At 40.9% G+C, this 25,580-nt stretch overlaps 2 protein-coding genes across 9 annotated transcripts in view; both read left to right on the top strand.

The window, feature by feature from the left end:
- The window catches only part of Phldb2 (pleckstrin homology like domain family B member 2), a 212,503-nt gene extending 196,261 nt beyond the window's left edge, over positions 1 to 16,242 (top strand). For all 8 annotated transcript variants that reach the window (XM_029544559.1, XM_029544558.1, XM_029544557.1 and 5 more), the window contains 6 exons: positions 2,078 to 2,282; positions 7,742 to 7,832; positions 8,719 to 8,865; positions 11,611 to 11,830; positions 13,843 to 13,928; positions 14,725 to 16,242. In XM_029544559.1, the coding sequence (XP_029400419.1) occupies positions 2,078 to 2,282; positions 7,742 to 7,832; positions 8,719 to 8,865; positions 11,611 to 11,830; positions 13,843 to 13,928; positions 14,725 to 14,865 (890 nt within the window). In that variant the 3' untranslated portion in view covers positions 14,866 to 16,242. The remainder of the gene's footprint in view (positions 1 to 2,077; positions 2,283 to 7,741; positions 7,833 to 8,718; positions 8,866 to 11,610; positions 11,831 to 13,842; positions 13,929 to 14,724) is intronic.
- A 3,412-nt stretch (positions 16,243 to 19,654) lies between these two features.
- The window catches only part of Abhd10 (abhydrolase domain containing 10), a 12,131-nt gene continuing 6,205 nt past the window's right edge, over positions 19,655 to 25,580 (top strand). Inside the window, exons 1-3 of the mRNA XM_021209508.1 lie at positions 19,655 to 19,831; positions 22,141 to 22,324; positions 25,126 to 25,237. Of these exons, the coding sequence (XP_021065167.1) occupies positions 19,717 to 19,831; positions 22,141 to 22,324; positions 25,126 to 25,237 (411 nt within the window). The 5' untranslated portion in view covers positions 19,655 to 19,716. The remainder of the gene's footprint in view (positions 19,832 to 22,140; positions 22,325 to 25,125; positions 25,238 to 25,580) is intronic.

Genomic DNA, 25,580 nt, shown 5'->3' with positions numbered 1-25,580 from the left:
TTTATGGTCCTCATTCTGCATTGGAATGACCAAGAGAGGCCCTTGGTGCAAAGCAAAGCTTAGCAGATCTTGAGTTGTTCTGGGGAGCTGAGGTCCACAAGGCACATGGCCTTCATGCTGTATAGTAGCTGTTCCTTGTATGTATGTCTGAAAACTTTGAGCTTTTTAGCTTCCTGCCTCTCTCACTAGAAAGTATAAATTTATCTTCTTAGCCTGTGATATTTCTGAAGAAAACAAATCAAAACCCCGAGACTCTGGAAGATTGGAGAAAGCAAGCCCTCCAGTTGTTTGAGAGTAGTGTAAGCTTCGCTTCTTGCTGTCCCAAGTTATTCCTTCCTCCTCCTTGGGGCTGCTTTTCTTCACTGAAGAGAGCTCCCTGGATGAAGGGAGGAGAGTGTGTAGCCTTTTCACATAATTTCTCTTGTCATTTTCCCCTCTTTTACTAATGAATATCTGGAAATGATGTAAAAGGGACAATTAGTAATTCATAAAGCCCAAGTGTAAGAGCCACCTGAGTGGTGGCTTTCTTGCCTTTCTTTTCAAAGTGACATGAGCTGTACATTTGGAAGGCCGGACTTTGTGTGACACTGTGCATGAATCAGTGCTGGAAAGGATGTTCTGCCTGGTCTCACCGTGTGCCTCTGTGTTTTGTGTCCTTCCCTAGTTCTGTGATGTGTGGCATTACTACATGCGTATCTATCATCTATAATGACAGTCGTGTGGGGGAAGCTCATTTTCCTAGACATCCATTAGTCCGAATTGTACATTGTCACAATTCCAAAACCACACAAAATTCAACGGGTCTGAAAACATGTCTGTTGCTCATAATTTCCTGGAGCCTTTGGGTAGACTACTTGGCTGAGGTATCATGGATGAGGTTCCAGTTTCTAAATAAATGTTAAGTCAGCAGCTATGGGAGCTGTTTGTTTTAAGGTTTTGTTGTTGTTTTGTGTTGTTTTGTTTTTGTAGTTTTGTCTCCTTTAGACCATTTTTCTCCTTAATTAAAATCCTCATTGAAAGGTAGCTCTGTAGAAAAGATGACATGTTGAAGTGTAAACTTTGGATAGGTCTTCGATTAACTCCCTGGGTTAATAGAAAGTAGGTGTTTCTCTTTTCAGGAAAAAAAAAAGATTATAAACTATGGGAAATTGTTTTGATGAACTTGGGGGTTTCCACTTCCACCCCTGCTTCCTGTGTACGTAGGACAGAGAATTGAAAAGAAGACAGTATGGCTTTTAATGCTCAAAGGTAGCTCGAGCAAGAACACAGGGTAAGGCAATGACGTCATCCACCAGCCATCAGGGTAAGAGGAGGAGAAAGCACTTTTCCTTTATGGTGCTTTTGATGCTATTGATAACCATGCTTTCAAATAGTTAGCGACAGCTGGTCAAGGGCTGACTGTCGAAGTGGGAAAAGGGAAATTTACACCATGACAAGGAGAAGGGACCTAGCGATGGGAAGGATGGTTGACCCTGAATATTTAATAAGAAACAGGCAGAGGAGACATTGGAGGAGGAGAAAGACAGAAACAAAGACTATTTTTTTAAAATAAGACAAATGCAACTTGCATCTGAACCAGATGAAACCATCACAGACACTATGAAATACACATTTCTCAACCCCTACCCCTGTCAAATCCACTTGCTGTTTTGTGAATGCTCCTGATATCTGAATGCTGTCAGAGAGGTGACTACCCTGTAACACTGGCAAGGCACTGGGTGTCATACTGCCTTCACTTAAACCTATTTCTAGAGGATTCAGAACCTTTAATTGTGCTTCTGGCTCCTGTGGAATGTGCGTGAGTGTGTATGCGTGTCTTAAGTGTGCTGATGTAATACTCTTGGCTATGTTGAGCTGTAAGGATGAGATTTAAGAGGTGCCAAGTGATCCCACTGACAAACAAAATCCCTCACATGACCACTTCTCTCAAAGTCTTGCTCACGCTGGGCACGACATTGTTTCTTTGATCTTCCCAACCTCAAAATATGTTTCTCATTGCTGGCTTGAGTCCATAGATTTGTGAGATTCCGAGCTTGATAAATGAGATGTATTTACATATTTATGGCTTTCTCCTTAGGTTATAATCACCAACAGATGAGTGAGGGACAAAGACAGAAACCTGAATTTTACAGCCGCACAGCATCTGAGTCAAACGTCTACTTGAATAGTTTCCATTACCCAGATCGCAGCTACAAGGACCAGGCCTATGACACATTGAGCCTGGACAGCTCTGACAGCATGGATACCAGTATCTCTGCCTGTTCGCCCGACAATATATCAAGGTAAGACTTGGTGAAAGCCGTCTTCTGGTTTCAAATGTAAACGCATCAGTTTAAGACATAAGGTATCTTATAACCCCAAATCTCCAATATAAAATCTATAAGGCAGAAGAGGGCTGGCAATCATGGGGCCCTGGGAAGTCATATCCTTTCAACATATCATATGTTTCTTGCTAGCCATACATGAAAAAGTCCACTATCTTACTACAAGTTCTTTATGCTTGCCTTTTGATTTACACTGTGCTTCAAAACTCAAGTTACCTCTATTGGTAAAGCCCAAATTCCATTTCTGCTTCTATTATTATTATTTTATTATTATTATTATTATTATCATTATTATTATTATTATAAGGCAATGGTCTTCAAAAACACAGTCAGAATTTCAAAAGTTCTTTTGACCCTTTAACTTTGGTAAAGAGAAAGCATTAGTCATTCTGCATATTAAAATTTGTAGAAGGACTTAGCCACTTAATTGTCTTTATCTTTTGAGACTAGCAAAAGCACCGCTATGAACTCAGGAGCAAACACTATAAATTAGCAGTGGTAGTTACCCCTTGCTGATGCCTTGACCACAAACGCCCAACCACCCACTGGGTAAAGTGAGACCCAGATCCAGCATTGGGGGGGGGGGGGCAGCCACATCTGTCACTCTTCTTTCAGCATTCCAGGATGAGAACCCCCAGCTTACTGATAAAGTTAGTAATCAACATTTTCTCACAGTAGAAGCACAGAGTCAAGGTTTTGGAACTCAGTGAAAAGGCAAGCATGAAAACAGGAGCCATTGTAAGTGGCTTCCAGAATATTCTCACACAAGGGAGTTGTAGAATTTAACCAGAGTGAGAATTTTGTAGATTTCTCCCTTGTTTTCTAAGGCTTAAGACATATTTTTTAAAATTTGGGGCCTAATATTTTAAAATATATACTCTGACTATATATAGATACATATACATATACATTTATATATATTGTATATATGCGTGTGTTTCTATAGGTGTGTATATACTGTTATGGATGTATATATAGTGTATTTTGATCACATTTACTCTACTAAACTTTTCGGGTTTTTTAAAGATTTATTTATTTATGTTACATATACACTATTGCTCTCTTCATGCACATCAGAAGAGGGCATCAGATCCCAGATCCCAGATCCCAGATCCCAGATCCCAGATCCCAGTTCCCAGATCCCAGATCCCAGATCCCAGATCCCAGATGGCTGTGAGCCACCTTGTGGTCACTGGTGTTTGAACTCAGGACCTCTGGAAGAGCAGTCAGTGCTCTTAACTACTGAGCCATCTCTCTATCCCTCCATTAATTTTTTTATCCAGCCAACTATCTCTGAAACTCTTTCATTTCTGTGCACCCAAGACCCTTTTTTTTGACCCCTGTGTTTAGCAAAAGTGTAAATAATGATGCTGAAATAGCAAAGCCACTGCGAGCTCCAGTCATTTTCTGGTTGTCCTAAAAATGATGTTTCAACAAAAAAGTGAAGGCGAATGCACCCACAACTCAGTAATTCTATCGCTCTACACATGGCTTTCTGTGACATAATAAACCACAAAGCCAAGTTTGTGTCACTAGAATTTCAGGATGGAATTACTTATTTAATAGACTTATAATTTTGGGATACTTTAATGCATAGTTTAAAAAGACTTCAGCACCGCAGAACAACAACAACAACAGCAGCAGCAGCAAAACTGTTTTAGTTCTTGCTTGTTCTCTGTCCTGGTTTCAAGACAATCCTGAGAAAGGTACTTCTTCATAGCACACGTCCCAAACACTCTGTGTTTCCTGTGTGCCTGGGCTTCATCATGGCATCTTACAGCATAAGAAGGCATACAAGTTTACCTTAGTATTAATATGCTTTCAAACAGTGTTCCCTCTAGATTTATTTATTTATTTTTATTTTTATTTTATTTTTTGAGTATGAGCGTTTTGCCTGCTTGCATGTCTGCACTGTGTGGGTGCCTGACACCTGTGGAGACCCGAGGAGAGCATGAGATACCCCAGATTCACTGACAAGTGTATACACAGCTAATTACAGTTACAGCCAGGCATCTCATGGGTGCTGGAAACTGAACCCAGGTCCCCTGAGAGGCAAAAGGTGCACTTAACCGCTGAGCCATCCCTCTGGGCCATAAAATGAACTTTTTAAGGTGGTTAGTGGCACAGAGGTAGAACTCTTAATTGTCTTTTTTTTTTCACTTCACACTCTACTTTTTGTTCAATTTTTCACATTGGGAATAAATGCTTAGTGATATCTGACCATGAGCAGTCATTACCCCCAATGGTCAGTACTGTAGGATCAGTCCTGGGTCAGCTATGGACAGTAGTGGCGGCTATGCACAATGACTTACCTGAAATGACAACTCTACAGTAATATTGTCATATAGAGATCTAAGGGACAGATGTGGCTCACCAGACACACACACAACTAAAAACTATATGCAGTGACAGACATGTTTGGGTTTGGTAATCATTTTACAGTGTGCGTACATATCACAGTATCACATTGTACACCATAAATATGCACAGATACATAATTGAGAAAGAAGGAAAAGTAAACAAAGAAAAACATTAAATAATAAAAATCTAAATAAATATAAATTATATAAAATGTGACAAGTTGGATGGACGATGGTGAGTTTGTTTCTTCTGTGTATAGGTGTCTGTGTGTATGTGCATGCCTGGTGTGTGTGTGTACGAGAGAGAGAAAGAGAGAGAGAGAGAGAGAGAGAGAGAGAGAGAGAGAGAGAGAGAGAGAATAGAACCCACAGCTTCATGTACCCCAGGCAAATGCTGTACCCCAAAGTCCTATTATTTTAATTCAGGGGTTTTTACAACCTATGATTTAGTTGAGACATAAGCCATATACCTGTGATCATGGACAGCAGCGTGGAATATGCATATAGTTGCATGCGGTTGTGTGGCCCACAGCTATGTAATGTCCTCGGCTTTCTCAGTGGGTCAGTGGCGTTTGTTCCCTTTCCATCTATGAAGTTGAATATTGCCAATAAAAGCAATAAAGACTTTATGCATACAGTTAAAGGGTTTTTCCCCCTGAATTCTTACTATGAAAAGAATACAACTTATGCTTTTGTATTTTGCTCAAAAGCTAATGGAAAGAATAGAAGAAAAAAAGAAAGAAAGAAAAAGATCCTTGTACTGTTTCTCAGGGAAAAGCACCTGCCTAGCACTTTGTCCACACACACTGCGCCCAGTTGTTAGGCTTGTAAGATCCTCGTATCCCTTAGGCAGTTCCCTCTCTCACATCTGCTCCTAGAGGGACTGGCAGGTTGCAGATGAGCCATGTGTGCTGTGTCACTGGAGTCCTTCATCTCTTCAGAAGCACTCTTAGTCCTAGATGTGAGCCATCTTAGGTTTGATTCTGCCAAAAACAGTTGAGGAGACTAAGTGTGGTGTCTCACACCTGTAAATTCCAGCCTTTAGAGGTGTAGGTAGGAGGATAGCGGGTTCTAGGCCAGCTGGGCAATGTAGTGAGACTCTGTCTCGAAAGTGTTCCTACAGGGCTGGGGAGATAACAGTCCATAATGTACTTGCCACATTAGTGTTAGAATCTGCGTTCAATCCCTAGAGCCAGTTTAAATAAATAATAATAAGAAAGAAAGAAAAGAAAGAAGGAACAAAGAAAGAGGGAGAGAGAGAGGGAGAGAGAGAGAGAGAGAGAGAGAGAGAGAGAGAGAGAGAGAGAAATCTAGTCAAGCATTAAAGGCCATTAGGATCTGAGTTCAATCCCTAGAACCANTAATAATAAGAAAGAAAGAAAAGAAAGAAGGAACAGAGAGAGGGAGAGAGAGAGAGAGAGAGAGAGAGAGAGAGAGAGAGAGAGAGAGAGAGAAACCAGGCATGAGAGCACAGGCCATTAGGATCTGAGTTCAATCCCTAGAACCAGTTTAAATACATACATACATACATACATACATACATACAACGCCAGGCATGGCAACATAGGCTTGCAGTCCATGTACAGGAGAGCCAAAGATATGTGCCTGGGATTTAACTAATCAGAGTGGAGGACTTCCAAAGAACAACCCCCAAAGTTGATCTCTAGCACACACACATGAACATACAAACACATATTCAGGTTCCATGTACATAAATTACTTAGTCATGCTTTACATGATACACTCTAATAACCCAAAGGACTCCAAATATTCCCTTTTGCACATATTTTTATGCATGTTCTATGAATGTGCCCCCTGGGCTGTGAGGACAGGAACCTTTCCATTCACAAGTCGACCTAAAATTAAGACAGGTGCTTGAGGGAGCAAGCACACTGGATAGGACACAGCAGGGCTCTAGAGACGGAGACATCAGGATACACGACCTCTGGCCTAGACCCCGAGCACTCTTTCAGCTCCCACTCATTTTGCTTTCGGTTTTGATTTCCCTTCACTGGTGGGTGTGATGTCTTCTCCAAGTTGAACTTTTGTTTTTGAAGCTCTTGAACTCTTTTGTGTAGTTTTAGCACTAATATAGCAAGTGAGGGCCTTGAACAAAACTGACCACCACTTACTCAGTGCACCTATTACACAAGTCACTTCAACATTACTGTCATTTAAAAAGTCAGATGCCCAAAGGGACAGATTGCCCAACTGAAGACAGGGACTTCAGACGCATGTTTACATAGAGTGTGACGACTGTTTGAGAGGCAGTGACGGAAGAGAAGGCTCGCATGGCTGTCAGTGTTAGACCTGGAGGCTGCATTTTGGTCACCTGCTTTGTAAGACTTACCTTTACCTTATATGTTTCTAGCCAGTTTACACTGCCCTGGTCTTATGTGCCTTTTTTTGGTTTCTACACTGAGATAAATATTCAGCTATGTTTTTTAGAGGTGGGTTATTGGCCCCCAAAAGACCAAATGACTCATGAAGAGTATCCTTCAAGTTGTATATACTTCGATTGTGACATGTAACTTGACGTGTGTGTGTGTGTGTGTGTGTGTGTGTGTGATTTGATTGTGACTTGTAACTTGGGTGTGTGAGTCTGATCAGGTGTACGAGATGTTTTTTAAATATATTTTTTATTAACTCTTTGAGAATTTCACGCATGCACACAGTGTATTTTTGATCCCACTCATCCTGCCCGACTCCTCTTCCTCAGAAAATATTCTTTATTATTATTATTATTATTATTATTATTATTATTATTATTTTCTTTATTTACATTTCAAATGCTATCCTGAAAGTTCCCTATACACCTCCCCACCCCTGCTCCCCTACCCACCCACTCCCACTTCTTGGCCCTGGCCTTCCCCTGTGCTGGGTCATATAAAGTTTGCAAGACGAAGGGGCCTCTCTTCCCAGTGATGGCCGATTAGGCCCTCTTCTGCTCCATATGCAGCTAGAGACACGAGCTCAGGGGGTGCTGGTGAGTTCATACTGTTGTTGCACCTACAGGGTCTCAGCAAATATTCTTAACAGGCTTTTTATTTGCTTCAGTGCCAGCACATCCAATATTGCCAGAATAGAAGAAATGGAGAGACTCTTGAAACAGGCGCACGCGGAGAAGACACGGCTGCTTGAGTCCAGGGTAAGATGGTCTGCTCCTGCCAGGAGTCTGTGACGGACGGCGGCTGCAAGGGGCCCTACCCTTGCCAGCATCCTCCTTTCCGGGGGGGGGCCTTGCTGAGTGCTGTGACCTTGGGGGCTTTTCAGCCTCCTTTCCTTTCCAAAAGAAAAGGTGCTAAAGAATGGACACCCAAAGCCCTTTACTGCACTTCTGTGCCCTGGAACGTCAAGCATGTGCCTGGGTGTCGCACAGACTGAAAGGGTTGTTCTCTCCTGCCTTCCCTCCCCCTCTGATAACCAGGTGGATGGTTTTTGGAAGGACTAGAGAAGAATGGTATTTCTTTATGAATTCTCCTGTCCTTCCCAACTCATGCTGACCATGCTATTGTGATAGCCAAAACCCCCAAGGTATTGTAACTATTTCAGGTTCGACTCAGAAGAACTTCCTTGGGACTCCCCCCACCCCACCCCCAACGCCTTTGCATCCTGTTCTGAGGGCACCTCCTTTCCTTTTCCAGCTTCCTACAGAACTTCCTCTATGGCCTTCAGCCAGGAAGCTGCGTAGCAATAATAGGAGTTGGAGGGACTGGTGGCCTTCACCCAGGAGAGTCTCCCAGAGAACAGCTTCATGGCTAGGGCTGCATGACATTTGAAAAAGGAAGAACAAAATAGCTGGGTGTAGTCATAAGCCAAACTTTCACTGAAGACTAATATTTAATGGTTGGTTGATTAATTGGTTAATTAATAGCATAAGATGACTTTGGGAGGTATGCAGAGGTTATATAGTTTAAGAAAACAGAATAGAAGATGAAAATTCTCTAAAGAGAATTTGGGTATTTACTTCTTGGTCCCTTCAAGTATAATTGCCACAATTGAAAATAATTATGGTTCCATATAATGACAATTAGGAACGGGAAATGGAAGCCAAAAAACGAGCTCTGGAAGAAGAAAAACGACGCCGGGAAATCCTGGAAAAACGACTGCAAGAAGAAACCAGCCAGAGGCAGAAGTTAATAGAAAAAGAAGTCAAAATAAGAGAGAAACAAAGGGCACAGGTTGGTCGATCAATGTGGATGCATAAGTGTAGGTTGCCCCCTGGTGGTCACTTTGTAGAAGACTTTAATTCTGTCTTGGAATACCTAGTATTTGGCAGACCGATTAAGAGAAAGATGTGGGCTAGTGTGCAGGCAGTGATCATTTTAGAACTTCTAGGAAACTGCGGTGGAACTGCCCTGGCAGTGCAGAACTTTGCTCCACTCGTGTGTGATTCATATGCTCTACTTAAATGCTAAAGAGAAAGAGAGACTTCTACCCATTCTCTAGACATTTAAGGGAGAATGAACATTTTTTGTCTAGCTTTGAAAAGGGGCATTGCAGTGATCATTAAAAACACACACAGGGGCCCAGGGAGATAGACCAGCAGTTAAGAGCACTTGCTGCTCTTCTAGAGTACTGGAATTCTTTTCCCAGCTAGCACTCAGACCTGGAAACTCTCAACTGCCTGTCTCTATAACTCCAGCTCCACATGACCCAATACCTTTTTCTGGACTCTTCTGGTACTGCCCTCAACTGCACATTCACACACACACACACACACACACACACACACACACACAAACACAAACACACACACACACAGACACAATTAAAGGTAAAAATTCTAATTAAAATGTTTTTAAAAGTATATATATAGATAGATAGATAGATGATAGATAGTTTAGAATATATATACACACACATATATGAACACATATATGTATAGTTTGTAATATATATGTATATATTATATATGTATACATATATACACATCATTATATACATATATGTATTTCAAACTATCATCTATACTCTGTATAGAAGTATATGTATACACACAATGTGATGTATATGTATACACATTTGTGTGTGTACATATATTTCAAACTAAAAACTTTGATGAGGGAGCTGGAGAGATGGCTCAGTGGTTAACAGCACTGTCTGCTCTTCCAGAGGTCTCGAATTCAATTCCCAGTAATCACTTGGTAGCTCACAACCGTCCATAATGGGATCTGGCGCCCTCTTCTGGCACACAGGTGCACATGCAGATAAAGCACTGATATTACATAAGATAAAATAAATAATTTTTTTTTTAAAGGGGGTGGGGTTGGAGAGATTGCTCAGCGGTTAAGAGCACTGTCTGCTCTTCTGATGGTCCTGAGTTCAAATCCCAGTAACCACATGGAGGCTCACAACCATCTGTAATGGGATCAGATGCCCTCTTCTTCTGTGTCTGAAGACAGCTACAGTGTACTCATATACATAAAATAAGTAAATAAATCTTTAAAAAATGAAAAAATTAAAAAAAACTTTGATGAGGGGAGGAAGGAGACAATCTCTAAAAGGGAACTTTCCAAAACAGGATAAATTTAAATCATACCAGCCCAGTTCCTTAGCACAGTGGTATTTTTTTTCCCTTTTTCCCTTTTTCTATTTCTTTTCCCTTTCCTACACCAATCTATAATACATGTTCCTTCAATAACCAAAGTTAACTAATGAAGGAAAACCATTTATCTGGTTTAACTCTCTTTCTTGGTCACGATAGATTTGAATCCCTGTCTTATCCATTATGGCTGTTTATATTATGCATGTTTTCTGAGAATGAAGATATTAAAATACTACTACATCATGAAAAGCTCACACCAGATTTGTAGAAGCTGGTAGACCCTAAGGCAGAGTACCAGTTTCCTCACCCGCTCCAGTTGCTGACCATTGTCCGGCAGCGACTGACCACTGTCTTTAAAGCTGTCTGTGTGGAGGGGCATTGGTAAGCCTACCGCAGCTGCCTTGCAGTGAAGGCAAAATACGGAGGAAAACTGGAAGCTGAAATGGATCTTTTTATTGGGTTATGCTCTGACCTCTGCTAAACTCTGACTGGCGGTGAAGGTCACCCATGCATGTTTAATATCTGAAGGCAAAGCAAAGGGCAGAATTCTATTTTAATCTTGATTATAAGCCTTCCCTCCAACAATGTGATTAGCTCATTTCCCAAGGGCAAAAGCATGGAATTATTTAACAGAATTAGAGGGAGAGACAGAGACTGAGAGAAAGAGGGGGAGTGGGATTTGGAAGCAGCATCCACGGTGGTCTGTGCTTCCCGGATGCCGTTAACCTTGGTCCTCATCATTTGTAAAACGAGACATGTACACACATCCCTTGGGCCTCTGCTCCTGTACAGCTCCCTACGTTAGGTTCAGCATCGATTCTGCCCCTCAGTTTATTTTGTCTTCTCTTTTTCAAAGCATTCATCTCTGCCTTAAATAGATACACTGACACTTTTAACTCCGGGGGATCTTTTGGGGCTCGTACCCACCGGTGTCTCTCTAATCAGGCTGTGTCCGGCTTACCTTAGGAGAACTGTTGTAGTGTTGGATGGGAGAAGAGAACCCCGTTTCCTGAGGAGAATCCTGGTCTGCAAGGAGCAGCTGGGTGGCAGCATGCCTCATTCCCCGCGGGGTTGACTGGCTGAGGTTACTTTTGGAAGAGCTTTCATTCCCACATCTGCCCTTCTCTGCGAGTAGAATCAACAGGCCCACCTTTAGCCACGCCTTCTCTAATGTCGCCCCCCTACTTAAGAACTACCTGTTCTTTAGTCTCCAGAGGATAAGCATTTTATTATCTTGTAAATTACTTGGCATTTTAAAGCTTCAGTTCTGCATTTCTTACATCTAACATAATGCAATCTGGGAGATTAAAAAGAAAAAGAAAAAAGAAACAGCCATCATCTATGCACTACAGAGGAAATGTGTTTTGTGCTTTTCCAGGCTCGTCCCCTGACTCGCTATCTGCCAGTCCGGAAAGAAGACTTCGACTTGCGGAGTCACGTGGAGACTGCGGGCCACAATATTGACACCTGTTTTCATGTGTCAATCACAGAGAAGACCTGCCGAGGATACCTCATCAAAATGGGTGGAAAAATTAAAACGTGGAAAAAACGCTGGTTTGTTTTTGACCGGAATAAGCGAACATTTTCTTACTATGCAGGTAAATGATTTTTAAAAAACAGACAAACAAAAACAAAAACAAACAAACAAACAAAAAGAATTGAAATGATATATTCAAATCTGTTAAAAATAAAAGGGAATTAAAATTCACTATCCGAACCTAGAAAATTTGGGAGGCTGAGGCAGGAGGATCATTTGAACCTACCAGTATACAACTAACCTAGACAAAACAGTGAGACCCTGTCTCAGAAAGAAAAAAAAGAAAAAAAAAAAAAGAAATAGAAGCAGAAAGAAATAAAGAAAGGGGTCCATGTGTAAAATAAGTAATGGCAATGATAACTTGGTAGGCATACATTATTTTATATTCACATTTATATAGTCGAATATGATATGAATTTCACTATTTGCAAATAGCAAAGATGTGACTTTTAAAAGTATGAATTAATCCATTCTATTTCTGAAATAAACTAGAGCTCAAATATGTATTAAATGGAACATAGTTTTGCATTGAATTATTGCCCTTTATACCACAGTGACATATGACCTATTTAAATTACATATAATGAAGTAGCCCTAGTTACCAGTTGTTGAACTGTGATTTGTAAGATAGTCTTGATCTTTCTAGGGTAGAGAACATAGCTCATCAGCAAACTAGGGAATAAGCAAGCATTCATTAAGTATTGAACGCACTTTGGGATTCTTAAATGCTTAACTGTGGGAAACCCACACTACTGAACCTTATGAATACACAATGTAACTGGAACACTTACTTAAATGCCTCTTGGGTGAGACACAGTGGTACACTGTGAGAGCTGCAATCTCATCTCTCAAGGAGTGAAAACAGAAGAACTGTGAGTCTGAGGCCAGTCTGGGCTATGCTACAGTGAGAGATCCTGTCTCCAAACAATGAAATAAGCATTAGACTAGTCCAAGTCTCTTCTGATGCTAAGGGAGGGTGGTATCACACCAGTATGGGTTCTGGGAATTGAACCAAGGTCCTCTGGAAGAACAGTCAGTACTCTTAACCATTGAGCTATATCTCTCCAGCTCCAGGGTCTGCTTTCTTATCCAGAGTCTCTCAAGAAGGTCCACAGTAGCAACCTTCAGTGCAATAAGAAAGCTTCTTGCTTCATAAGAAACCCAGTCTATGAACCATGGACACTAACACGTATCAACCAACACATAAGCACACTTGTGTAGCATGCTAGCCTTTATAGACAGCCTCACTCAGAATGTTCCAATAGCAGAGATTTAAAGCCTTGGAAGAGCGAGCATCTCCACTACTCCTTGTTTCTCTCATCTGCGAGCCTGATTTCACTAGTAGTCAAGGGTGTGCAGTTCAGGGACCCTACCAGCTTTCCAAAACCTCCCACCCTCTAACCAAGCAAAGGCTGTTGCTGAACTGAAACTTTCAGTGGCTGATTTTCAATTTCATTTTAAATACAACGTTTTGCCATCTTCAGGACCCTGATACCGAAACTGATAAGAAGGCGATTCCTCCAGCTCTTTCGCATCCACATCAGATGTGACTGAGCTGCAGATTGGCCTCGGGTAGATGCTGCCAGTCTGGCCCTGTTCACAGCTGTCTGTCATCAGACCTGTGTGCTGGAGGCTAGCCACATAGTGAGGTCTAGAACTTCCAACCCCGTCTCAAAATTAATTAATTAATTAGTTAGTTAGTTAGTTAAAAATAAATAAAGCATTAGACATGTTCCTTGGCAGTGCCATACATGTATAAGAGATATTCTGATCACTCTTTCATTCACCCTTTCTTATCTCCTCCCAACCCCTGTTAACCTCTCTGTCCTCTACCAGGCTCTTTCCACATTCATGTCTATTTGTCTTATGACCCATTGAGTTTAACCAGAGCCCTTTGTGTGACCATAGGTTTGTCGTATCCATTGGAGTCTGGGTTATTGCCCTAACCCTAGGTCATCTGAGGTCATTTAAATGCTAAGTAAATACTTTAATAAGGCTCATAAATCATGAACTTATGTTTTTTTCCTGTTTATCAGTGGTGATAAAGTTCTTAACACCCACCTGTCTTTGCAGACAAGCATGAGGCCAAATTGAAAGGCGTGATATACTTTCAGGCCATTGAAGAAGTGTATTATGATCACCTCAAGAACGCTAATAAGGTAAGTATCAGTTTCCTAAGTTTCTGAAACTTTTTATTTTGGCACCCAGGGCCCTTTGCAGTCTAGGCAACTATTTTATCCTCAGCCCCCTTTCATGTTCTATTTTTGGAAAAGGGGGTCTCACTATGTTGTCTGGACTGGCTTTGAACTTGCAGTGCTCCTGCCTCCTGGGTAGTTGCTGTTACGAGCATGTGCAGCTATGCCTGGTTAAAGGCTATAATTTGAATACGTAATTAAGTTAGGAAAGAAGTTATTTGGGGGTTTGTAAGCGACTTAGAGCTTGAGTTCTCATAAGATGGACAAATGTGTTCAGAGACGTGCTGCAAGTTAAAACTGAAAATGTCTTAAATGAATAGTTGGTTTTCATGGTAAAGTCATGGTGAAGTAAGAAAAGCTCTGGATCTAACTATTTTGGAGATGCTGAAAAGCCACTCTACAAGCCTATTGAAAGGAGCTACTTGTTATATAATTAGGAAAGCAAGTCATAACTTATCTGGACCTTCAAAAGGCCAATAATAACCATTGTTATTCATCGAGTGTCTCCTATCAATCAGATCTTAGGCCTTACCAACTAGTCAGTGAGTCAGTGAGCTCTGTGTGAAATTGTGTGTCTAAAGGTCCAAAAGGTGGCCCATCCTGGGGAGGGTGTACAGGGTACAGTGGAACAGTGTAGGGTAGCATAAAAATAAATTTCTGTCACAGGTGATTTTTAAAGCAAAAGAACCTTCGAGTGTCTGCATTAATGCTCAACTTTCAATGTGTTTCTTTGACATCCTCTTCTTGTTTTGAATTCCAGAGCCCTAATCCATTACTCACCTTTAGCGTCAAGACGCATGACAGAATCTATTACATGGTGGCTCCATCACCAGAGGCCATGCGGATCTGGATGGACGTTATAGTGACTGGAGCAGAAGGATATACCCACTTCCTGTTGTAGTGAACTTCCCACTTCTGGGAAGACTGCAGTAGTCTCTTACAAGAATGAAGCCATACCCAGTCTCAGATGGAAAGGACTACCAGACCCCATCCCTTCAGCTGTGTGCACTCAGAACTCTTTCTATAACGGAGAGCCTTTCGTATGAAAGGAAGCAGGGCCCATAGTGATAGGACTGGAGCTCCTATGACAGAAACAAAAACAAAACACTATTTTGATAAAAGCATCATTTATATACACACTCTTTTTTTATCAGCTGGTGTTGGTTAAATGAACTGAACAGTTTACACAATATCTGTAAATATGTACTTAGAAATACAAGATTATTTTAGAACGCAGCTCATTGCCCTTGATGATCACCTGCCTTCTTTGTAGGAAGTAGAATTTTATAAAAGTAGACAAATAATGACTTAGAAGGCAACAGGTTCTAGTTATCTTGCCTTAGTATTTAAATACTGCACCCAAACCAAAGACCTGGCTTGACTCCTGTTTAACGTCAGTGTTGCTCTCTAAATAGTCTTTAAAAGGGGACTTTGATGTTACTTCTGTCGTATCCACTCCCCGCCCCCAACAAGCTACTGTGCCTATATAATAAACCACTTTCTTAAAAGAATAAAAAACAAAAACAAAAACAAAAACCCCCTCCTTGTTTTTAAGAAAAGGCCATCTGGGACAACAGACCCCTGCAATGTCAGGCAGTTTGAATTAAGGAGAAGGTTTAGTGGGGGGGTCCTGTTCTGCGGGAGGCTTGTCTATTCCCAGTGCGGAGAATGGAAGCAGGCAGTAGCCACTTTTCTCCAGACTGCTGTATTCCTCTAATGAAGTAAAAGAGTTATCAGCGCCCCCACGTGGCATAACCATGAAAATCTGAGCAATTAAAATAATCTTTTTTTTTTTTCAAAAGACAACCAAAATTCAAATTACCATTCTCTATGCTATATCTTTTTCCATGTATCTTTACAAATACCCTTTGTTTTTAGAGCTAATGTTTGTTGAATGAAATGACTTCAGGCAAGTCTCTTTTATAATCATTTTTCAAATGCCATTTGTGTGTGCGTGCGTGTTCTGTGTTTGTAAGTATGAACAAATTATTTCCTAAAACATGCCAAATGGGTAGAAGTAGAAAACAATGTTTAGAAAAGTGTCCATAAAACTGTCAGGCCAACTGGGTACAACTTAAAAGAAACTTACAGTGTACTTTTATATCTTTATACATGTTTCCAAAATTAAGATTTTTTGCAACTGGATGATGCAAGGGTTTACTTGAATAATGAAGGACGGAGATCATGACCGTAGGAGGTATTATTTCTTGTCTGTGATTTTTGCAGAGGTTCCCCTTCAATGTTAGTGATCTTAAACATTAAAATGCAATTTTCAAGATTTGGTTGCTTGATGTAAAGATACAATTTGTCTGTACTGTACTTTCTTCATAGAATTGTAAGGGTGTTCTAATCAATTTGCATGTCATAAACCCTTTAGATATGTATGTGGGTTAAATGTATGGAGTTTGGATTAAAGCGTTGACCTGATTCACAGTTGAAACCCTTTCTCCTCTCTCTGTCTCTCTGTCTCTCTGTCTCTCTCTCTGTCTCTCTCTCTCTCTCACTCACTCTCTCTCTTGTAATCATCTATCTGTAACCTAACAGACAGTAGATTAAGCAGCAGCAATTAACGGTGGAATCTACATAAAGATTGGTATGTGCTGACATTATGATTGGAAATTTATAAACTAAAATAATTGGAAGGAAGAGAAGAAGCTGTAGTGCACAATAAAGCTCTGAGGTCTCATTTGGTGGGCTCCTCTCTCTTCTGGATGTCAGAGAGAAAAGCTACCATCGAAAAACAAAAGCAAAACTTCTTTGACTTTTGAATGCTGATGCAGGGAACAGTGCCCCCAAAATGCCCTTACAGGAAACTGTTCTACTTCGTGCCCATTACTGTCACAGAAAGTATTTTGACAGTGCCTCGAAGCCACCTAGGTTCCTGAATGGTTTTTCTGGTAACTGTGCATTGAGAAACTAATCCATGGATTCCCCCCTTTCTGTGTGAATGCACAATATTTTCTTCATCGTGGTAAGTCACATGATTTTTAAAATATTGCTACATTTAAAGTACAAGGAGACCCTTAGAAATAGAGCAAGAAAAGGATGGAGGCTAACAATATTTGCAATTACCAAAGAGCTACAAGTACAGGTGTCCAATGATAAGATACAAAGAATGAGGTAACAGTCACCAGATGTCCTCACCTTTGTGAGTCAGTCCTTTGGTGTCTCTATTCACCCCGGCAGAGAACAGGCAAAATTATATCACATTTACTGTAGTGCTTCCTGAAAGTGGCTGTCTCTGTAGGTCAGTGAAAACCCCAGTTTTGCCACTGGCCATGTATCATACAATGACTCGAGTGAGAGAGAGAGAGAGAGAGAGAGAGAGAGAGAGAGAGAGAGAGAGAGAGAGAGAGAGAGAGTTTTATTGACACCCAAAGAGAAAGCTTTTCTTCGGATTCCATGGGATTTGTGAAGCATCTCATTTTAGCATATCCAGGTGGGCACCTGGCTACTTCATGCATTAACGAACTCTCTTAATGAAGTTTCAACGCTGTCCACAGTCCCTGGGAGTTCTTGTAACTAAACGGAGTTCATACAGCTATGATATGTTCCTTAATGTTCTCTATTATTTCCAGACAAAGAGGACTTTAATTAGTTACCTTAGGAACAAGGCATAGAGAAGTGACACTAAATCAAACTGATTTTAAAACGAACAAACAAAAAACCAAAGACATGCTAGTGCTAGAAGCAAGCTGACCTATTCAATCAGCTTCAGTCACAGGCTTCCTGTGGGAGAGACACAGCAGCTCTCGAGGAGAAGGTTTACTCTGTCTTTCTCTATCCTGCTGCTCCAGCAGAGTCTAACATTTCATGTTCTCAAAACTCCAAAGTCACGTCTGTCTCACGGTGCCTACCCTTTGCTTTGTTTTTGGCACCAACGACTGTTCACAAATCTCTAAAAGGACGGTACCCAAGTTTCCTTCTGTTGTTGTAAATAAATGGCATCACCAGAGGCAACTGAACGGGGGAAAGAGTTTATTTGGTTTACTGGTAAATATTCATCACTGAGGAAAGACAGGGCAGAAATTCGCCACAGAGGCTTGAAGCAGAGACCACCAAGGAATATTGCTCACTAATTTGTTTCCAGGCTCTCATTCAATGACATTTTATACAATCCAGGCCCATCAGTACTGCCTGCAGTGGGCTAGGACCACCTACATCAATCAGCAGTTAAGGAAATGCTCCCCACAGATGTGCCTACAGGTCAATCTGATGGGTATGGACAATTGTCCAATTAAAAATCCTTCCTTCCTAGGTGCTCAATCTGACAAAAGAAACTAAGACAAATAATGTAATTTTACATAAAAACATATTTTTTCACAAACTACAGTAATTTCAAGCAGAATAGTCAAGATAAAGTCCTATACTTAGTGAGACTTGAGGTCCCCAAAATTACTTTGAAAAAGGTCAGAATCCAGAGACCCTAATATCACAATTTATTGAATTATTTTCTATTGCCATTGATTTACCCCTTCCCAGCCACCCCACCGCCACCAACCTTGCTTTTGTCTTTTAAAAAACGGTGCCATTGAAAGTAACACACAGCCTCTGAACTCCTGTTTGAAGGGACTTTAGCCAGCTTGAGCACAGCAAACGTGGCTCTGGAAGACCTGGTCCTTCTCTCTCATTTCCTCTGCCTTGCTAGAAACTGTAGCCCCCAAGGTCTGTTCCCTTATTTGGTCACTTCCTGCTAAACCTAGTCCGGAAATCAAAGTATGGAAATCAAAGTATTTAAGTCTAGTAATCAAAAGCCCCCTTGTGGCTGTCCTAACTAACTTGTCCAATTAAACACCTCCTCCTTACATGAGGTTCACCCTTTAACCTTTCTTTATAAACTGCCATTTTCCTATGGGCCATGTCTGTCTCCTGTCTGTCCAGAGGCACCAAATAGCCCTTCCTCCTCTCTTCTTTCCTCCTTCTTCTCCCTCCTCCCCATTTCTAGTCTTTGTCTTTTGCTCCCTGCCCTTTGTGTCTCTGGGGCAAATCTCCTTAGTGGTGGGATTTTGGACTTGGGATGTCTTGAGCCAATCCAGGTCCCTTCGGTGCTCTTTTTATTTAGAATCATAAAGGGAATTATAGTTCAAAGAGTACTGAAAATTGTGTGTATTATAATAACATGGCCAGATTGTCTGACAAAAAGACTTTAGATTGTTACCCATCACGCAACCATATGTGAATGAGTGTTTTCAGTATTTTTGCCTGTGGCTGCTGCTCCTTTGAATTTTCAGCAATCTGGTGAGTGGGAAAATGTTTGGGAGAGAGCAAAGAACGTTGATGCGACTCCAATGATGTGACTTTTAAGATTAAGGTCACCTCTTGGAAACCTTTCCCCCATAGCCTGAAATGGAGTCATAGGGAATGGGTAAGGCAAGAAGCTTAGCAATATTTGTCCCAGGTCTTTGGGTCCTCTGGATGGTAACACGGTTTCCCATCTATGCACGCTCAATTGGACCCTGGCTCCTCTCCGACATTTCCGCAGCTTACTGCGGAAAAAGCCGGCCAAGGCCGCCCAATGTCACAAGCCAAATGCCCTTTGGGGGAGACAGAACAGCCTAGTAGAGACAGCAGCACCGCAGACAGCACCCTTGCGCATGCGTCTCCGTGCGTGGGGGAGGGTGGAGGGAAACAAACCCCACGTGATGCTCGTAAGCAACCTCCTCCACCCCCCTCCCCGCGGACTGCGCGTGCGTGACCTCGGGGACCGCGCGACCCGCGCGCGCCTGTAGCGGGCGCAGGGGCAGCTGGGAAGATGGCGGCCTGGGTCCCTTGTCGGAGGTGGGGCTGGGCGGCTGTGTCCTTCGGCCGGCACCCAGGCCTGAGCGCGTCACTAGCTCGGAAGCCCCCACGGGCATGGTGGCTCTCAGGTTGGTGTACGGGAGGTGGGGCACTGGGGCTCCTTGGAAGGCCCGGCGACCATCCTGTGCCCGCCCGCAGCCGGCTTGGCGCGCCATTTAAAACTGCTCGGGCTGTCTCGGCACTGAACGCTGCTGGGCAAGGCTGGGGGAGTCGGCTTTTCTGCTGGGGCCCTGGGCGGTTCTTGGAAGTCCTTGTGAGCGGTTACACTGCGATTTAAGGAGCTCCTGCGTCCTCTGAATCAAACGTCAAGACCAGAACGAAAAAAAAAAAAAAGATGTGCATTTAATGTATTTGGTTATTAGCTGCTCCTAGGGCTTTCCATAAGGCTATATGTCAAATGTTTAGCCTTGCCTTATCATGGACTTAAGGAAACAAAGTATATACATGTAAACGCTGTCTTTAGACCTAATATCTAATTTTTCTTGTTGAAAGAATCGGAGTTACTCTGCAATGGAAACTAAAATGTGGATTAGTAGTATTACTAGTATTACGTACATAGAATACATGATTAGTGTACATGTATAGTTATCCTTGAATAACATCCCTGGCGTGCTCTTCACATCTTGCCACATAGCTATTAAATAGCTACATAGTGCTTGGAATACTAATGCCATTATATAACAAGTTTAATTTTTTAAAGTATGTAATTGGTTTAACTTAACACTGTACATACACACACACACACACACACACACACACAAAATGAGTTTTATGTAATGTCAGAAAGTATATAGTATGTCGGTTCGATAACAAGAGCAAAATATTTTTTTAAATCTCTTTAGCAGTATTAACAATATATGCAGCAGGCTTTCAGTTAATCTATATTATATAGAGATGATTTGTAGATTGAAGGTGGAATCTGTTGTTTTATAGCTAACAAACATTAATTCAGAGTAACTGCCTGAAGTGAAATTTATTTGTTGGGAGGTAATGTCTGAAAGGGGATAAAAGGATACTTTGAGTATATAATTACAGAAATGGGAAATGAACATTAATATTGATACACTCTATTGACCAGTAAACTGATCCCCTGTAGCCTTGTTTTAAATCCAGTTTTAAACTTGGCACATTTTTCCAGAGACTAAAACTTTGAGTCTGTTTGACACAAACAAGGGATAACTTTAAAGTGTTTGATTCTTTGTGTGTGTTTGGGGTGGGGGTATGGATTTGTGATGTTTGTGAGACAGGGTTCCACTTCATAGCCTGTCTTTCCTACAACTCATTGTACAAAACAAGCTGACCTGGAGATGGTAGTGGTCCCCCCTGCCTGTGGCTCTTGTGTGTTGTGGTTATTGGGGTACACTGCCAAACTCTCTACTCATTATTTTTTTCTCGAAAATAAACTGGACAGATTAAAAATGGGAAAAATCTTAGCAGTACACATGGGAGAGACCCAGACGCTTTCATTAGCAAGATGAAGGTATAGTAAGACTGCTTAATCTTTTTCTTTTTAAATAAGGACTAGCAAAGATGGATCAGCAAAGTAAACCCTGGAAGGTTCACCATTTGTCCTGCCATATGTAAATAATTCTAAGGTATATATGTGTTCCATTTACCAAAAGCCAGCCAATAGAATAAACGCATCAATTAGAGAGCTGTTTGAGAAGTATATTTCCAAGAACGATACTTAATCCAAACTTATTTTTATGGAATGGCCTTCTGAAACTCCACATGTTGGAAATTATGGTGCTTTATTACCAGTCTCTTGCCCTTCCTGGGGACGATTGCTCAATGGTAATCTGGTCATAAACAGCTCAGCACTTTAGACATAGTTCCCTCTTTGCTAAATACTCTGATAACTAATGAGTATTTACCTCTGCTTCCAAAGCCTGGGATTGCAGGTGCCTATGACCTTGCCAGTTTCCCTTACAAATAATTTTGTAAAGAGGAAAGAAAGAAATAAAACACACATACATTTATTTTCCCCTACTCATCTGGTCAAAGTAAAACACATGAAATTCCTGAAATATTGTTAAAACAGAAAGAAGTCTCAGGGGGAAAGCTGAAAGTGATGCATCTAAATCTAAATGTTAATTGCTATTGTCTAGGATGATCCCATGGTGCCAACATGAGATGTTTTTTGAGGAGTCTCTGTCTTTTGTTTCACTGAAATTGATATTTCATTCTATATTTTGGAAAGTATGATTGGGTAAGAAGGTAAAACTTTTGATGCAACTTTAAAACTAAAAATCTCCTACTTAAGCTTATTTTAATTTTCCTATCAAATGCAGTGGGTTAAAGTTAAAATGTAAAAATATGTGTGATTTTTCAAAAATAATTTTTAAAGTATAATTCACTCTTTGTGTACTTTGTTTAGCTTACAGACAAAAGACATCACTTTCTTTCCTTAACCGATCAGAACTTCCAAACCTGGCTTATAAGAGGTTAAAAGGCAAAACCCCAGGAATTATCTTCATCCCTGGCTATCTTTCTAACATGAATGGTAAAAAGGCAGTAGCAGTTGAGGAGTTTTGCAGATCTCTAGGTCACGCCTTTATAAGGTAGGAACAATGTATTTCAGATAATATATTACCATTTAATATTGTAGTAGAGCCAGTTGAAGTAAATGCCAGCATTTTAGTAGATGGAGTTATTTCAATAGTGTGCAGACTTTGGTATTATGATGTAGGGTCTTTAGGGTATTGGTGCTGTGCTGGCTAGATTGGCAGCAGAGGTATCATCCGGGGGCTAGTAACTTAGTTGTTTAGATACAATAATCTGTGTGGCAAAGAGAACATATTTGTTGGGTTTCTTGTAATTTTTTTTTTTTTTTTTTTTTTTTATCCTGGAACTCACTTTGTAGACCAGGCTGGCCTGGAACTCAGAAATCTGCCTGCCTCTGCCTCCCAAGTGCTGGGATTAAAGGCGTGCACCCCCACACCCGGCTCTTGTAATCTCTTGTGATTATGGGTTTTCCTCTGAAGACATAAAGAACATATTTGACCACTGTTTATTACTTTCTACCACGGGTATTTGAAGCTGAGAATATAATATACTCTAATAATATAGCATACCTCAGGGGTAGAGCGTTTGTTTAGCACAAAATCTCGGATTCAATCCCTAGCACAACCCACAAAAGAAAAGGTTTTTCACTGTAATATAATATTGTAAGATTGATATTGTATAATTTACATTTCTGTTTTCTTTGTCCTTTTTTTTTATTATCTGACTGTGTGTGACTATAAACAAGGATTTTATATTTGTTCTTTTTCACTCGTTTTAATAAAAATGTATTGATGTAAAAAATTGTTAGGTTTATCAATACATTTTTGATATTTTAATTTTAAGATAGTTTAATGGGGAAAGCATTGGTATAAAATTGAAGAAATAGGATTGAAAGAAGACTTCTTTAAGTAACTTTTGAAGGCATCAGTAATACACAGTAGACACAGATATGTCAGGAGGGAAGTAGGTGGACAAGATTTTACAAATAAACTCTGGGAAAAATAAAGAGCAGTGCTACCTGTGGAGAGAGACCATTCATAATCTGATTCATATCTCAGGAGAACATTCATAATCAGAGATACCGCTGTCATTGCTTTTCTTTGTCTGAAAAGTAATTTTAATAAAGAAATGAGCATCTTAGGGCTGCGGAGACAGCAGTGAGCGAAGCACTTTCTGTGCGAGCGTGAGTGAGGATCCTAGTTCAGCTCTCTGCACCCAGCCCCGTAAAAGCCCAGTGGCTATAGCTGCCCACCTGGAATCACAGCATTGGGAAGTAAGAGGGATCTCTTACCAAGCTGCTTAGCCCATTAGCAGCAGCAGTAAGCCTCAGGCTCAGTGAAAGGCTCTACCTCGTGTATAAGGTAGAGAGTGATCAAGGAAGACACTTGATGTCAGCCTCTGGCCCTTACAACCATGTGTTCATGTACCTATACCACATACATACATGCATCCCTCACACATGGGAATATATCCACACATATGCCACAACCCACATAAAATAGAACTCGCCATTTTACCAACTTTTGAATTTCATTTGAGACTGAGAGCTATAGCCAGTTCCAGGCATAATGTAGTTTTCTGCATCTTGGATGCTATATAAATACACATTATTAAACAATAGTTTTTTTACTACAGATTCTTTAATTAAGTCCTTTTGTGTAGCATTGTAATAGTGGTGAGTGTAGGAACCTTCCAAATTCGTTGTGTGTGTACACGATCATGTGATATGTGAGCATGACCGTGCATGCATGTGTGCATGTGTGTGGAAGCAAGGAGACAACCTTAGTTGTTATTTTTCAGGAGTCATTCACCTTATTTACAGAGACAGGGTTTCTTTCACTGGTTTGAAGCTTCTCAAGTAGGTTAGACTGGCTGGCCAAGGAGCCCCTGATCTACCCGTCTCTGCCTCTGCAGCAGAGACTGCATGAGGAGAGTGCACAAAATGAAGAGATGGGACTTAAAGAATGACTAGTGACTAGTTTGGTAGAGAGGGAAGACTATTGGCAGTGGAATAGCATGCAAAGTTCATAGTTATAAAGGATCTGGCCAGGAATTAGGAAACGGTTCAGAATGACTTGTGATTTTGATAGTCTGTGGCCATGATAGGATACCTCATAATTTATTGAGTTGGGACCTTGAAGTAAAGGTAAAACTCGGAGATTAGACAGATGTTGAGCTTGAATCCCTAAGAAAATTTAGAAGGCGAAGATCACGGTGAATCTGATTCGAATCCTAAGGAGCAGTAAATGCTATGAAGAAAATACAGCAGGAAGGAGTACAGAGGTATGGGAGAAGCACAGTGGTAGCATGGGATGCTCAGAGCCAGCTTGGCATGAGCTGAGACATATCTAATGGATAAGACAGAAGTGTGCTAAGTAGAGGTAAAAGGTCATGATACAGGAAGGGGGTGATGCATACCTTTTAACTTCAAGAGTGAATATAACAATACACTGGCAAGGGAAGGAGATCACTAAGAGATGGGGTTGGGGAAGCATGGTAAGGGCTTTGAGTTTTAGTAACTACACAGAGCATGCACTGTAGTGTTTCGTTTAGAAGGATCATTCTGACTACTAGAGAAACAGAATACTACTGCATTGGTCGAGTTGAGATAATAACTTGGACTAAGCTAAGCAGCGGTGATGATGGAAGAAAGTGATTGACGTGAGAGGTGCTTGGAAGTTAAGCCAGGAGGATTTACAAAAATGCACGATGACTGATGTTTACTGTTGTTAGGTCATGCAGTAATGGAAAATGTTCCACTTTGCTTTAAAGTCAAAAAAAAAAAAAAAAAAAAAGCGAGCCTGAACACATTTCAGACACTGAGGTATAAATATATTTCTTCTTCTTCTTCTTCCAGGTTTGACTACTCAGGGATTGGAAGTTCAGAAGGTAACTTAGCAGAATGCACAGTGGGGAAATGGAGAAAGGATGTCCTTTCCATACTTGATGACGTAGCTGAAGGACCACAGGTGACCATTTTTGTTAAGTAGACTGACCTTTGACTCAAGTGATATTTATTTTGTCTCCTTAGATATAACAATGGATAATATTTTGTCAATTTTGATAATTTTGATTTTGATGAACAAGTTTGATTTAAAATTATTGTATTTTTACTTTCTAATAAGCACTTTAGTTCTTATTGAAAAATAAGTTAAAGCCGGGCGGTGGTGGCGCACGCCTTTAATCCCAGCACTTGGGAAGCAGAGGCAGGCTGATTTCTGAGTTCGAGGCCAGCCTGGTCTACAGAGTGAGTTCCAGGACGCCAGGGCTATACAGAGAAACCTTGTCTCGAAAAAATCAAAAACAAACAAA

This window comes from Mus pahari, chromosome 12 (genome assembly GCF_900095145.1).
Source record: "Mus pahari chromosome 12, PAHARI_EIJ_v1.1, whole genome shotgun sequence".
Lineage (NCBI taxonomy): Eukaryota > Metazoa > Chordata > Mammalia > Rodentia > Muridae > Mus > Mus pahari.
The sequence above is the reverse complement of the archived record's forward strand: the minus strand, read 5'-3'. Positions and strand labels throughout refer to the sequence as shown.